This window comes from Syngnathoides biaculeatus, chromosome 11 (assembly GCF_019802595.1).
Source record: "Syngnathoides biaculeatus isolate LvHL_M chromosome 11, ASM1980259v1, whole genome shotgun sequence".
In the NCBI taxonomy this organism is placed as follows: Eukaryota; Metazoa; Chordata; class Actinopteri; order Syngnathiformes; family Syngnathidae; genus Syngnathoides; species Syngnathoides biaculeatus.
Window position 1 is genome coordinate 29,757,194 of NC_084650.1, and position 16,404 is coordinate 29,773,597.

The following is a 16,404-nucleotide window of genomic DNA, read 5'->3' on the forward strand; positions in this document are numbered from 1 at the left end:
CAATCTATCAGCAATCTAGACACTTGTCAATGCAAATTAATATCAATTGGCCTACAAAAAGGTTTCATTGTCATGGTGTTAGTCAAGACATCTCATGAGCAAACAGCTGTCTCAAGACAATGGCATTGGTCAGAGGTGTGGATCTAAGCTACCTAATGTTTCAGTGAGGACAGTTGGGGCCATAATATATAAGTGGAAAGCCAATCGTGCCTCTGTCAGGTGCTCCTCACAAGATTTCTGACAGAGTGGAAAAAAAAAATTATCAGAAGAATTGCCCAAGATCGAAGGAATACCCGTGGAGAGCCTAAAAAGACCTGGAATTAGCAGGTAATTTTGTCAAAAGGAAAACAGTGTGGAATGGACGCTGCGGCCATGGCCTGTATGCACGGTCACATTACAAGACCCCATTGCTGAAAAAAAAAAAAAAAAAATGTCAAAGCTCATGTAAAGTTTGCTGTACAACATCCAAACGAAATCTATGGAACAAACTGAAACTCAAGTCCATCCATATAAGCAGCTCACGCAACCCTCAAGATTTGAAGACCGCTTGTGCTTAGGAATGGGCCAAACTCACAGCGCAATGCGTGAGAGTAGTTTCTCCATCCTGGAGGCGTATTGAACCAGTCACTGCAAACAAAGGCTTTTGTATAAAGTATTAAACAAATACCAGTTGCTGTGTTCAGTAGATTTCCCCACGTCATATCACATTATAAATAAAAAAACAATAATAATAATTGAAAAAATATATTTTGCAATTATTTTTTTTTTCCCAAATCAATCAATGGAGTAGTTGCGAGAATAATCAATTCAAAAAATATTAAATGTTGAAACCCCTAGTGTAAATGTGAAAGGATTCTGGGTTCTGCAAACAGCAAAAATATTATGCCTGACATTGATGAATGTGTGATCATGACACCACATGGTGGATGAGAAAGAGTAGAGTAGTACTACGGTGCCCTGGGGATGTTTTCATGATGAAAAGTGGGGGTAGACAGACAGGGAATAACATGCCGATGCAACAAGTATTTCAATCAAGAGGGGCACACACAAGTGGAAAAGATGTCTAGTTTGATGCTGACATGCAGGGAGGAGAGTGTTTCGGGTGTGGGGGGGTCCTTTGATGAAAGATTGTGTGTTCTTGCGTCAGGTTTTAAGCATGATCCTGCTGTACTTCCCTGTGATGGAGTCTCAGGTTACACGCAGAGAGTGAAATATTTTAGCTTGTTGATAATGCACAGCCATCCCTGAGTTTGGGCGTAGAGGGGAGCAAAGTGCCTGGGGGCATGATTGGGAGTCATCTGGTGTGTTAGGTTACCAGCTCGTCACAGGAAAATGTTGTTCAGTTGAGTGGTGCGGAGTGCGGCTGAAAGCACAGAGCAATGGATGCTATGTGGCAGGGATCATTGTGGTGCCTGCGGCAAGTAGCCTAAAAGAATGCCGTTAGTAGCCTGCGGGCCTGTTCTGAAAATAACTCACTAGTGATGTGACACTGGGTTGCAGAAGTGATCATTTGAAAATGTAAACACTGGCAGATATGTATCAGGTAATATTGATTTTTAATTGAATGTTATAATTATTGTGAGAGGTCATTAACAATTATTAATAAAGTGATAATAACGTTATTAGAGATACTTTGAACAAATTTGTTACTTCCAAAGTGTCTATCAAACTGGTCACACTTCACATTCATCAGTATCCAAAAAGCAGCTCTCAATCTCAAAAATGTTAGTGAACCCTGTGATGGAGTCAATACACCCCCACTCACTCACTCACTCACTCACTCACCTCACTCACTCACTCACGTCCCTCACTCACTCACTCACATCACTCACTCACTCACTCACTCACTCACTCACTCACATCACTCACTTCACTCACTCACTCACTCACAGCACTCACTCACTCACGTCACTCACATCACTCACTCACTCACTCACTCACTCACTCACTCACTCACTCACTCACTCACTCACTCACTCACTCACTCCTCACTCACTCACTCACCACTCACTCACTCACTCACTCCACTCACTCACTCACTCACTCACTCACTCACTCACTCTCACTCACTCACTCACTCACTCACTCACTCACTCACTCACTCACTCACTCACTCACGTCACTCACTCACTCACTCACTCACTCACTCACTCACTCACTCACATCACTCACACACTCACACACTCACACACTCCACACACACACACACCCACACACCACTCACACCCAACCACACACACCACACACACACACACACCACCACACACACACACACACCACACACACACACACACACACACACACCACACACACACACACACACACACACACCACACACACTCACACACACACACACACACACCACACACACACACACACACACACACACCCACACACACACACCACACACACCACACACACACACTATTGTGTCAGAGCAACTCAAAACTGTATAAGGCCAAAATTCTCTCGCCTATTTCACTCATTGGACTCATTTACTAGGTAAATGTGACAAAATTCAATTGCAGGGTTTGATGAGAGATCCAGATGGATATATTGCATTATTACTTACTGAATTATGTATAATACCATTGAGTCGTTTGAAAGGGACCAGTAAATTAAATGAAATACATATACAAATACATATAGTTGAAACCAGATGTTGACGTTTTTTCCCCTCACTGTTGAACATGACATCAAATGAAACTTCCTGAAGCCAATTAGGATTACCAAAATTATTTCATGTAGGCTGACTGGCTAAGCACAACAGCCTCAAAGTTCTGAGGACCCAGGTTCAAATCTGTCCCTGCCTGTGTAGAGTTTGCCTGTTCTCCCCATGATTACATGGGTATTCTCTAGGTGTTATGGTTTCCTCCCAAATGCATGCACTCTATAAAAAAGACCAAATTTTGGTGTACCGATATATTCCAACCTGATTTTCAATCAGTCAAGTCAAATCAATTGCTAAAACTGACTTCTACCATCTAAGGAACGTACCCAGAGTGATGGCTTACATGTTTCAAGCAGACTTTGAGAAGCTCATCCATACTTTTATGTCAAGTAGACGTGACTTTCATCATGGACTTAAGACTGGACTCTTCCAAAAGAACATTGAACAGCTGGGGGTCATTCAGAATGCTGAAGATCAGGTTCTGACCAGAACAAAAAGGTCAGAGCATATTACACCAATTCTTAAGTCTGTCTTTACACTGGCTTCCAATCGGTTTTAGAATAGATTTGAACGTTCTGCTACTGGTTTTTAAAACTTGAAACAAAAACTTTGTTTTAATACAGCCCGAAATAGTATGAGTCCAACATTACAATTAATCATAAAACATTCAACTTTTTTTTCCAATTCTGAGGAAGAAGAACACACAGTGCCTAGGTTATTTACATTAGTACTGTATTTTCTCAGTTGCCGGTGCAACCCGGTGCGAAACTGAGTTCAGTTGTACTTTAAGTATTTAAGGATGTAGCTATACAATATAGCTATATAGTGATACTCGTTTTAACATACCGTACATATAACATAACATAACATTAACATACCGTTAAATACTTGGAAATAATAATTATAAAGTACAACAAAACTCACTGTTTACATTGTTAAATACTTCAATAAAGTACCATACAACTGAACTCAGTTTTGCTTCAGGTGTCTTTAGCTTGCATGCATGCTACCGTATGTTTTAAGTTATTATTGTTGTATAGCTATATTGTATAGTTACATTGTTAAATACTTAAAGTACAACTGAACTCACTGTTTACCTTGATAAATACTTCAATAAAGTTCATCCAAACTCAATTTTGGTCCTGGTGCCTTTTTAACAATGTACGATTAATCCTCATCCAAAAAATTCATCAAAGTCCTCATGTTCTGTATCTAAAATGCGAACTGTGTAAGTTCCCCATCAAACACATCAGGGTCCTTCTCGTCATAGTCACTGTCAGGCTCATTGTTCATTGTCTGATATGATGCTGGCTTTTTGAACAATAGTGGAAGCAGACACGTTAGCCCAAGCCCACATTAGACTTGGGTCATGTTTTTGATATCTTTCCACAAGCTTCTGACTATAGTTGGCAGGAATTTAATTCCATTCCTCCTGACAACACTGGTGTAGCAGTGCCAAGATTGTAGGACAACCTGGTTGCCTTTTCATGTCTGCATATACATTTTCAATAGGACTGCGATCAGAGGTTTGCAATGGCCACTCAAAAACAATGACTTTGGTATCCCTATTCCACATGGTCCCATCATGCAGTAAGTACATGCAGCCACAACTGCTGTATGTTCGTTTTGTAGGTTTAGAGCTGGCATGGATTGTCACAAGCTAACAGAAGTAAAATGTGTATGCTCCAAAATAAAAATGCATGCTCTCCATGCTAAAACGTGCTGTCTTTTTTTTCCCCCAAACAGCTCTTGTCATAACTTATGCATAAACATACAGAGGGGGAAAGAAATACTTAACATACTACATGACATCAACATCAAATGCAAAAGAAATCTGTGTCTGTAGAGAGCAACTAACTTCCTCCCGGGATTGTGGTACTTTATGATGATAACTCAGAAGGAGCTGGGAAACATCACTTGTCAACGTGGCCCACCGACAGAAGACGCAAAGGCCACAGAAAGAAAACAGCGGGGGGGGGGGACAGTTTCAGGGTCACCTGCTTCCTGCGACACATCCGTCAGAGCTCAGCTACTCACCTCACCTCGATTTGTTTTGTTACCAGACTGCCTTCCCGTCTCAATGTCACCTATGGATACTCAGCGCCGAGGGAGGCCAGAGTAACACAAATAGCCTCCTAATTGGCCCAATTAAGTCATTATGCAACACAAGCCGGAGGTCTGACAACTTATGAGTCTCTGCTTCTCCTTATAAAGGGGTGCTCGCGGGCGTCAGCCACACAGTCACTTGTGAGGTAATGCAGGTGTATGAGAGCCTATGCTTACCTCGCCTGACATGTCGGGTGCCAAAGGGATGAGGGGCCAGAGGGACGAATAGATGACGAAGAACACCACCCACAGGCAAATGCTGCCCCAGATGGCGATATGACTGAACTGCAAACCAACACAAAAATTACAGTATCAGTGATCCATCCATCCATCCATCCATCCATTATCTGAGCTGCTTATTCTGAGCTTCTTATCCACACAAGGGTTGCAGGAGTGCTGGAGCCTTTCCCAGCTATTTTCAGGCAGGTGGCAGGGTACACCCTGAACTGATTGCCGGCCAATCGAAGGGCAAATACAAAAAAATTTGGAGCTTCTTATCCACACACGGGTTGCAGGAGTGCTGGAGCCTTTCCCAGCTATTTTCAGGCAGGTGGCAGGGTACACCCTGAACTGGTTGCCGGCCAATCGAAGGGCAATTACAACAAACAAACAACCATCTGCACTCATATTCACACCTACGGACAATTAATGCTTGTTGTGTGGGAGGAAACCGGAGTGCCTAGAGAAAACCCACACAGGCATGGGGAGAACATGCAAACGCCACACAGGCGGGGCTGGGATTTCAACCCCGGATTACAGAACTGTGAAGCAGACGCTCTAACCAGTCCATCACCGTGCGGCGCGCTGTCAATTATGCATACATTTCTGCATATTGCATATTATTTGAAATGTACTATTAAGTGTGAATGCTGAGACACAAAATAAATTGAACCCTAGTGAAGAGTAACGGTACAGAAATTGTTGGATGGACAGTAGTTACTGATGAATATTATTAGAAAGAATGAAAAAAGGCTACCTGCAGTATTTGGATTTTTACAAGAACTATGTCTTATGAGCAAAAAGTTCAACATTTATGTGAATAATCTTCGAATAAAGTTATGGGGAAAAGTAATTTTACTCAAAAGGGTGAAATTATATGGGTCTGAACATGTCATTACATGTAAAAAATGTAGTGTTATGAAATAAAAGTTGTAGTTTTAATAAAAGAAATTAGAAATATAATGAAAACGTCATTTTTTTCAAGTATGAAAAAAAACTTTTCAAGGTTGTGATTTTTAAACCTATAAGAATCTCAAGACAAAAAAAAAATCCAAACAAATGGTCATCTTGTGGAAACACAATGTGAGGAAAAATGTTACATTATTGTGAAGTATTAATATTTTTTAAATCCATACATTTATGAGAATAAAATTACAATATCATAAGGGCAGAAAACATCCTAATATTTTGAATATTTTTTTTCAAGTTAATTCAAGGTGGCTCAGTTATGTTGTGGGGGATGCTTTGGCAGAGAGTGACTTGAATCTATAAAATGTCAAGACTATTGGGCATTCTGGAATGAAAAGCACTGTCCAATGTCAGAAAGCCTGCTCTCAGGTCATAGCTTGAGTTTTCCAAAAGAATAAACACTAAAAAGATGCAGCTACAAACAGCCAAGAATGACAAAGAAAAAAAAACACTGGACTAGTGTAAGGAGCGCTGATCTTAGACCAATTTAACATCTGGTGAAGGAGCTGAAACATGCCGTTTGGAGAATTTTGACAAGTGTATCTTCTAGAATGAACACGATTTTCAAAATGTATGAATAATAGAGAGAAGAGTGTAATCAATGTACCATAGTCCAGGATGAGGTTTCCAGGCCTGCTTTAAGGCAAACTGTGATGACCACAAACTGTGAGGACACAAAAGACAGCAATGTAAATATATGAGCTTACTTTTACACAAGAAATGCCCATGCACACACATCAAATCATTGCGAGTCTCCATGATGTACTTACTGTGTATACCATATTTCCTAAGAGGAGATAGTCAGGAGTTCTTCCATTGCCAAACACTGTATCTGTGACAGAAAAGACTTTCAAATATGAGGGTACAGGGATAACAGGGTGAAGTCAGTCATAGCTGTTAACATTGTGGTTTTGACGCTAACAATAAATGAAAACCTGGCTTTTAAACTTTACTCAAACAGTACCTACGAGTGGTATTGTAGATTCTGTCTATAAGCATGTGCCTTTAAGAGGCAGGATATCATGGAGTGGCATGGTGTTGTCGAGTCTAATCTAATATGCGTCGAGCTGTCAATCATTACGAAGGAGCTTGGGCGCCTTTTTGTTTGTGGAGCCGGTCATGTGCTTGTGTGGTCCGCAGCTCTCGACCCAGCCGAGACTAAGCGCTTCAAACATTACCATTATCTTTCTCCACACACGTGCACACTAAAGAGTCTTAAGTCTACAGACTGGTGGGAATAGAAGCTCTTGCAATTCTCCGACAGCATCTGAGTGTGAATTACGGGCTTACAGAAGCTCCTTGTGAGTGTTGTCATTTTGAATTTGTGTGTTTCACTGTTTCCCTTTCAATCAAAGGCACGAACGACTAGCTCTCATGGCACACATGGGAGGTCATTATACTTCAATGTACAAAAATATTTTTTTACACTTCTCTCAAGCATTGATGTATTTCAAGCTTGTTAGAAACGCTTACTTCTGTTCGCAACGTAAGTACAAAATATATATATCCACCATGGGTAATGCCTTAAGTTGAAAAATGTGTAACTTGGGGAACTAATAAGTCAAGGTACCAAAACATAAATGGGGAAAAACAATTAAAATGCAGTTGAGACACAACAGCTTGTTGACAGTTTTATGTTAGTGATTATCCATTATGTTTTGAGTTTCATGATATTTACATTAACATCTGCATTTTCCCATGAATATTTGGTAATGTTTAACTTTTGAGGCATGTTTTACAGAGAACATAGTTTGAACTCCACAATGTACCACATTTGGTGATTTACATTATACCTTCGACTGTATTTTGCTACTGTACATGCTAATCCCCTGAAGCATCGTTTAAACGTACTGGAATGAAGAAGTGGCGCTAACACTTCATAGAGTGCATGCCCCTTCGTGACAGGATGACTGGACACATGTTTGCAATTGACCAGTCGACACATGCAGAAAGCGCTAATCAAGACAACGTTAGCGTTGCTGACTACACTCCCTCCTCGTTGTGAATCTCCAGGAGCTGCTCACCGTGCTGGAAGGCTTTGAGAGGGAACCAAAAGAGGATGACGGAATGGAAGAGGCCATTCATACAATGAGCCCAGAAAACCTGCAAGGGGGAAAAACGGAGGGGGGTTGGACATAATAAAAAATTCCAACAAGATAGAAAGACAGACAGAGTTGGATACAAAAGAGTGTGGGGAGCTCCTGCCCACTAAGCAACCTCTGACCTGGGCCCTTTGTGCAAGCCTAACACTAGGCTAAGTGGCGGTTTTGTCAGGGCCCCCACTCTTAATGGCCACCCCACTGACAGACATGTTGCATATCCTCTGTGGGTGCGACTGGACTGGGGGAGTGGCAATGAAGTGCAAGTGGGCTAAAACATACAGTTCTGTATATTAGAAAACTTGGCTTGAAAAAACAGGTCCCTTTCTTTAATATTAAAGTTATAGCTGACAGCAACCTTTTTGAAAGAGAATGACTTATTTGTTAATGTTTAAGGGGATAATCAGTTTGATACATACTTCTGAAATGAAAGGCTGTTCATTTTTTGTTCTAACATTAAACGTTATAATTCATAATTAAAGGGGAAATCCAGTGCTTTGCATGAACAGTGTAATTATAGGTCATGTAATATGTACCCAATTTTGACAATGTGATGTCAAATCCACTCTCATTTAATAGTGTTTTGAGAAGATTTTTATCAACAATGAAAAATTTACAGGGGCGCAGCCATTTTCGCGAGTCACACGATCTAAGTGAGCGTATGTGACTTGTACCGTGCCGCAACAAAGTCTCGATTACATTGTGCCCAGCGTTGATTTCTCGGATTTATTCTCATCTGATGATGAAATAACAGTATCGGTTGATCGGGAAGACGGAGGAATACTTACATACAGATTTGAACCTGTGGCTAGAATTAATGTTGAATACTCGGAATATTGAATATTCTTATAATATTCTATAATATGAATAATATAAGAATATTGAATATTCTTCTTTAGCAGAGCTTCGGTGGTGGCAGAGGCCTTCAGCCTAGCTTCGGCGTCAGGGCTAACGGCCTCTGCCCGCTTCGTTAGCCCCGGACGCCAAGCTATGCTAAAGGCCTCCACCACCACCGAAGGCGGGTCACAAGGTCCGGCGGCGGCTGTGAGCGAGCTTCCAGGTGGCGGAGGCCGTTAGCCCCGAACGCCGGAGCTAGGTTAAAGGCCTCCTTCAATATCGAAGCTCAGCGAAAGGCTGAGCCACCACCGAAACTCAGCTAAAGGCCTCCGCCACCTGAAAGCTCAGCTCAGGGTCCGACACCGAGCTCGCTTGTCAGACTCCGCGTTATTCCCGTCCGAAGAACCATCTGGGGCTGCCAGCCCGGAGCTCCCGGGTGCCTTTGTTTACGCACAGGCCTCCGAGTAGTCAGACTCCGCGTCATTCCGCCCGAAGAACCATCCGAATATTCAACATTAATTACAGCCACAGGTTCAAATATGTATTTAAGTATTCCTCCGTTTTTCCGTTCAACCGATACTGCTATTTCTTCACAAGATGAGGATAAATCTGAGAAATCAGCGCTGGGCATAATGGTGTCCCATGTAATCGAGCCTTTATTGCAGCATGGTACACGTCACATACGCCCACGCAGATCATGTGACTCGCAAAAATGGCAGTGCCCCTGAAAATTTGTTATTGTCAATAAAAATCTTCTCAAAACACTATTAAGTGAGAGAGGATTTAACATCACATTGTCAAAGTAGGGTACATATTACGTGATCTATTGATACACTGTTCATGCAAAAATCTGGATTTCCCCTTTAATGATATTCATCAATGTGAAGACTGATCATATTCATGACTTCTCACTAATTGTCAACAATGACTTTACAAGGGCGGCACAGTGGTCAGCTGGTAATGTCTCACAGTTCTGAAGTCCCAGGATCAATCCTGGACCCGCCTGTGTGGAGTTTGCATGTTCTCCCCGTGCCTGCGTGGGTTTTCCTCCCACATCCCAAAAACATGCAACATTAATTGGACACTTTAAATTGCCCCGAGGTGTGATTGTGACTGCGATTCTCGTCTGTCCCCATGTGCCCTGCGATTGGCTGGCAACCAGTTCAGGCTGTACCCCGCCTCCTGCCAGTTGAGAGCTGGGATAGGCTCCAGCACTCCCTGCGACCCTCATGAAGATAAGCGGTGAAGAAAATGGAAGGATTGAATTTTACAAAGTGATAAAACAGAAAAGTATCAATATGCAACATTTTATTTCTTCTCAGATAATTACTTATACAACATTCCTAGGAAATCACAATGTCCCATTTTCATTAGCCACTTATACTGATGAACAGAGCTACTTTGAGAACAGGCCCCTAGGCTAACAATGTGACCATCAAGGACAATCTGGTGCTACATAATTTCAAAACTATTAAAGAATACTTGTTTTACCAAAACTATTTTTTTCAAAACATTCATGCTTTAATAGAAATTCTTGAAATTAAGATTTATTCATCCATCCATTTTCAACACCACTTATCCTGGTAGGGTCGCCAGGTGCTGGACCCTATCCCAGCTGACTTTGGGTAAAAAGGTGGACCGCACCCTGAACTGGTACCCACTCAGTCACAGGGCGCATATAGACACGGACGAGCATTTGCACTCACATTCAGAATGTCAATGATTGGGAATTGAACACACGCTGCACCAAAGTCATAGGAGGGTACCAGTTCACAATCGGTGACAGATATTACGATTCATTATTTAGATTTAATTTTAATTAGATGTATTCACTTTTAAATATATTTATTAGTCTTTAAAATGGGGCGGCACGGTGGGGCAGCAGGAAAGTGTTGGCCTCACAGTTCTGAGTTCCCAGGTTCAATCCTAGACCCGCCTGTATGGAGTTTGCATGTTCTCTCTGTGCCTGCGTGGGTTTTCTCCGGGCACTCCAGTTTCCTCCCACATCCCAAAAACGTGCAACATTAATTGGACACTCAATATAGCCCCTAGGTGTGTTTGTGAGTGGGACTGTGGGAGGAAAACGGAGTGACAAAACAATGCAGGCACGTGGTTTTATTTTTTTTATGTCTTTTCAGAATATCATTTCTGTAATAAGTTGATTCTTTTTCATGCATTTCCTCCTGCTGTTTTTACGTAGTTTTGTTATTTCTATTAATTATTTTGTGATTAGAATATTTCTTCATGAGGGTTAACATTTTCATGTATTTCCTTTTTACAGTTCATTATCTATACATGCAATAGTATAAAACTGCATCTGTACTTTATAATATCATGTTGTCATGAACACTATTTTTGGGGAAGCTTCCTCCCAGCCAATTTGAAACAAGTCGGAATTAAATGCTCCACATCCATGTTGTTACTGTGTATGAATCCTTGGATGATAAAGGGTTAATTTCATCAAGACTCAGGAATTTCAGGTGCTATACACAGTGACAAGCGCAACCTAAACCTGCACATGTGTTTGTGTATGTATGTGTTTCCATTTGAAATACAGTATGTGTGCTCCAGCGTGATGTCATGGAGAGCTGCTAGCGTAGTTGTTTTCTGACATGTGCAAGCATGCTTCCATCTGAGATGTGGATGTCAGCGTGTACAGAACTAAGTTTTGTCACTGTAAATCGGTAGCTATACAATAAAAAAGTTGAGTTGGATTAAAAGAATTAGCCCCAAAGGCTCAAACCCCTGTGACAATTAAAATATTAATTACTGTTTATACCTCTGTGCCAAATGTTTAATATCCATCCATCCATTTTCTGAGCCGCTTATCCTCACGTGGGTCGCAGGAGAGCTGGACCCTATCCCAGGTTTCATCAGGCAGGAGGCTGGGTACACCCTGAACTGGTTGCCAGCCAATTCCGGGGCACGTGAAGACCGACAATAGTCGCAGTCACAATCACACCGAGGGGCAATTTGGAGTCTCCAATGAATGCATGATTTTGGGATGTGGGAGGAAACTGGAGTGCCCGGAAAAAAAACCCAAGCAGGCACAGGGAGAACATCCAAACTCCACAGGTGTGGCTGGGATTTGAACCCCAGTTTTCAGAACTGTGAAGTTAACACTCTGCAGCTGCGCCAGAATTGGCCCCCCAAATTTTCAAGATTTAAGTACAATTTTTGTGAACAGAGTCTGAGTCTATTTTATTTACATTTATAGTTCAAGATATTTATTGTTCTACATCCCAATGTCAACATTAATTATCATTTGAATTACATTTCAAAGAGAATAGCTCTTAAAAAGTATTGTACATGAATTATTATGCTCTACTATTGTGTTAGTGACACAGTTTTCCGTGATAGTTTTTGAGAAAATATATCGTCCTAAAACAATTTGCTATCGTCACTGGCCGAATCACATACAGTATATTGACAGGGAGAAAGTGCAATGGGCAACACTGTACAAACAGTACCAAAAAAAAAAAGTGTAACAAAGGTAATAAAAATCTGCTGGATAGCAGGACTGCAATCCAAGAACTGTGATTAATGTATCTGTATGAGGATAAGATGCAGGGACTCATTGTTCCCGGGGTGAGACTCATTGTTTCCATGACCTCTGCATCCCAAGACTCATGTAGGCTCACGTGTAAAATGATCTATAGAGCTTGTGCATGTGACATCACAGTTTGCTTGGTGCCATATTGCCGGTCAAACCTCGCTGCTCTGCACTCTGGGAGCCGTTGAACCAGAGCAGATTTTTAAAATTGCCCAAGACCTGTTGTGCTGTTGTGCGTCACAATAGACGACAGTTCTTCAAAGATGTCATTCTATAGAATATCAGCTGAAAGGACCAGAAAAGATCGATGGGTTGCCGGTCAAACAAAGCTGCTCAGGCATCGCTGAACCGGAGCACATTTTTCCCAATGTCTGACACCTATTGTTCTGTTGGTCGTCACAACAGACGAGACAGTCTCTCAAAGATATTCTATGGAATACCAGCTGTATAAACAGAAAAGATCGATGGATTTCGGCAATTAAACGGGATGGATGGTGCCCAACAAAATACACACGCCTCTGTCGTGATCATTTCATTTCAGGTAGGAATTGTTCGTGTCAATCTCAAATAACGAAGTATTTATAACGGCAAATTGACTCATTTGCGGACAATGTGTATTTAAAAAAAAAAAAAAAAAAGTCTGTCGCACACGTTTATGGAGGTTAACGTGAAGCCAGAATATGCTTCCATGTATGGAGGAGATGACTCGCTGTCATCCCCCCCACCCATCATAGTTAATGAATGCAAGTTTGTGTAAAACCAGTGGCCGTTTATTTAAATATTGGTATTTGTGTTGAAAAAATTATGAGTGGGTCCATCACTATGTGGGATCTATTCCCAATTGAGAACAGATCCAGGAAAGAAGTATTTGTATGCGTCCAGACATTTTTACACTTTCGAACTTATCGGTGTAAATCTCGATGAGTTACTCAAAAGATACATGTGTAGATCCAGTTGTCCAAGACAAATGGAAGCGAATTAACAGTCCACTTTCTTATCGCGAAAACATCGACTTCGGCATTAAATATAGGTCCTCTATGCCAAATGTCTCCCATTTTTCCATGTACCTTCAAATGTTGAATGGTATCGGACAAAACTCTGGGTGCCGTGCTATAAGGTATTTTTGTTTCGTCTCAACGGAATTAACTTGCAACAATGCTTTGTTTGACCGGCAATATGGCGAGTCATGTGATTTTATGACGTAGGTGCACAAGCTCTATACCAACGTTTTGTGAAAAATGTTATCCTAAGGCTAAAGAGTCCTAACCAAAGCATGGAGTATTTTAAGCACGAGCACTTTTAACTAAGTTACTCCTCTTGTGGAACTGTGTATCAAATATAGAATGTTAAATTGACACGATTATTTAACACCAGTCAATATTGACAAAAGACAGGCTATTATTAAAAAAATAAATAAATACATGAAAAAATAAAAACGGATCCCATAAAAATTTATTTATGTGATATGGTAAAAAATGAGTGCATCTAAATTTTGCGCTTGGAACACAAAAAAAACAAAAGTTCGGTGGACCTGATCAACCAGTGCAAGACATCAGTCCACAGCCCTGTTATGATGAGTCTTCCACATCACTTCGAAACAAAATTGCTTCAAATACACATACCACATAACCAGCGCCAAGCAAAACACTAATGGGCGATGTAGCATGAAATTACCGTGAAATCTATTCTGCCAAGAAAAAAAAAAAAAAAAAAAAAAAAAAAAAATCACAGTGGATGTCAGTGTTGTTGTGACGAAGAAATTAACACCAAGAGTTCAAAAATAAATTGTACTGTCCTGGCCTGTTTTCAGCGAGTGGATTTTACAAACATGCTTTTGGACAGATTGAGCAAATCTGTCCGTAAAACTTTATGCAACTCAAATAGTTAACACGAAAAACACGGACGTTTCAAGGGATTTTCACAGGTTTGAATGGCACCACTTCAAATAGAACTGGGCTGAATTGGGGCTGGAGGTCGTTGCTTCACCATTGTGGTCTCGGTGGCCTGACCTCATCACCTTTCCTATTCTAGCACAACAATGTCCTATTGGGTCCACAACACCCTCCACACATCCTCCTCAACTCTTCCACCCCACCCAATATTACCTCAACCTCTTGCTGTGTCCACAAAAGCCAATACCCTACAAGGACCCCTCCCGCCCACCCTTTCACTGGTCAGATGCTACCTAAATTATTATTCATTCTACAAGGACATTTATACCTATTAGCCTCACAGCTTGGCATCTTCCATCCTGCTCACAATCCTGTGGGAATGTACAAGCCCCCCACTGTAAAGGAAGAATGTACAAGAATAACCACATCTGTACACTTTTCAAATGTGATTGCTCATGAAATCAATAAATGTTTATCATTTGTACAGCAGGATCTGTACTCCATTGAGTATGTCTTTAAGGCTTTTCCTAATTGTGGACACACAAACAAACAAAATCAACAACAAAGAATTCAGTAATTATCAAACAGTAAAATATTGAGCAGATTGTTGTTGTAAGAAGGGAGGGGCAAACTGGCACATCGCTGTAAACACTAGACTTTAAATTGATTTGATCGTCTGATAATTTGTAGTTTTTGCTGATCGGCTGATAGGTTTTGTCGTCATAATTCACCAATTCAGTTAATGGCGTAATTGATCAGTTTTGAGAGAGACGTATTCTGTGTCGCCGTCATGCACTGTATATCTGAATCTCAAAGCCAGTTTATCTTTACGCAGTACATTTTTCTAGTATTGTAAATATCTGATGGGCAATAAAGATTAAAAAAAAAAACAATCACAAAAAGTAATTACATTAAATCCAGTATGTACATACTGCCATCTAAGAGAAGACCAATACTTTGTTCTATCATAATATCATTAAAACAAATGGACTGGACAATTTTGTGGGTACGGTAGGTAAGTTTAGTAAGTATTGTGTCTTTTCTAACTGTATATGATTTCTCATAATGTTACTAAATTGAAACTTATGCTGATTGTAACACCCCCTTTTTCTGAATATTTCCAACTTTTCCCAAAAACAGAGCCATCTGTTTCCATCTGCAGTAGCTGACAATTTCACCTGGCTCAGAAATATGAAGGAATAGCACGCTTAGTAATAATTGTATAATATGAGATGCATTGTGGCCCCGTGGAGCAGTCTCTTGCTGCTGCTCTACAGTCTGGGGACCTTAATGCACCACAAGATGATGGCTATCCTGATTATAGTGCATTTAAAGTTTATTCTGTAATTTCAGCAGGAATCCCAATATTCAAAACTTGTTGTGAGTAGTGTACAAAATCCAGTACGTCACCTTCTGCTTCCTATCTGACTAAAATAAATACTACAAAGGACGCCATGTCTGCCTGAGCCCAAACCTGAAAAAATAGTGACACGCTGAAACAAATTATATTTTTCTCCAAGGTGTCATGCGATATCTCTGGACATCGTCTGGTTCTTTCTGCGCCCAGCCATCTGACGTTGCCTACCCACGACCTCAAACGTTAATTGTTCTTTATTCAACCTCCACACTGCACTAACGAGGTCACAATGCCTACATTGTGTGTACAGGAACTCACTGTGACTAGGAGATGTCTTTATTTGTAAATTTACCGAGTCCCCCACCCTGTCCTAATCCCCCCCCCCACACACACACACACAAAAAGAAAAAAAAAGGAGAAAAATGAAATATAGTATGCCATGTAACTAGACAGGATGGGTCACACCACACCAGTGCAAACATCTAGCAAGTCTAACAATGAAAAGTTCATGAGTAGTTTTTTACCTTGGTGTTGAATCCCATTGCATTCTGGGAGCTTTTGTAGAGCTCCGGGTACTTCAGCATGTTTTCTTTTCGACAGGAGCGCTCAAATATTCCCAGAGTGAGGGGAGGGAGGGCAGTGAAGATCTGGACAACAAATTAAAAGACATACACAGAAAAAGAAAATCTCAGCATTGTAGC

The 16,404-nt window shown here is 40.9% G+C and overlaps 1 protein-coding gene across 7 annotated transcripts in view; it reads right to left on the bottom strand.

The window, feature by feature from the left end:
- Positions 1-16,404, bottom strand: part of atp8a1 (ATPase phospholipid transporting 8A1) — a 180,600-nt gene that overhangs the window by 20,187 nt on the left and 144,009 nt on the right. For 6 of the 7 annotated variants that reach the window (XM_061834636.1, XM_061834630.1, XM_061834633.1 and 3 more), the window contains 5 exons: positions 16,228-16,350; positions 7,990-8,068; positions 6,736-6,797; positions 6,573-6,629; positions 4,955-5,062 (listed from right to left, as the gene is read on the bottom strand). In XM_061834636.1, coding sequence (XP_061690620.1) covers positions 4,955-5,062; positions 6,573-6,629; positions 6,736-6,797; positions 7,990-8,068; positions 16,228-16,350 — 429 coding nt within the window. The remainder of the gene's footprint in view (positions 1-4,954; positions 5,063-6,572; positions 6,630-6,735; positions 6,798-7,989; positions 8,069-16,227; positions 16,351-16,404) is intronic. The other variant, XM_061834637.1, reaches the window with a different exon arrangement.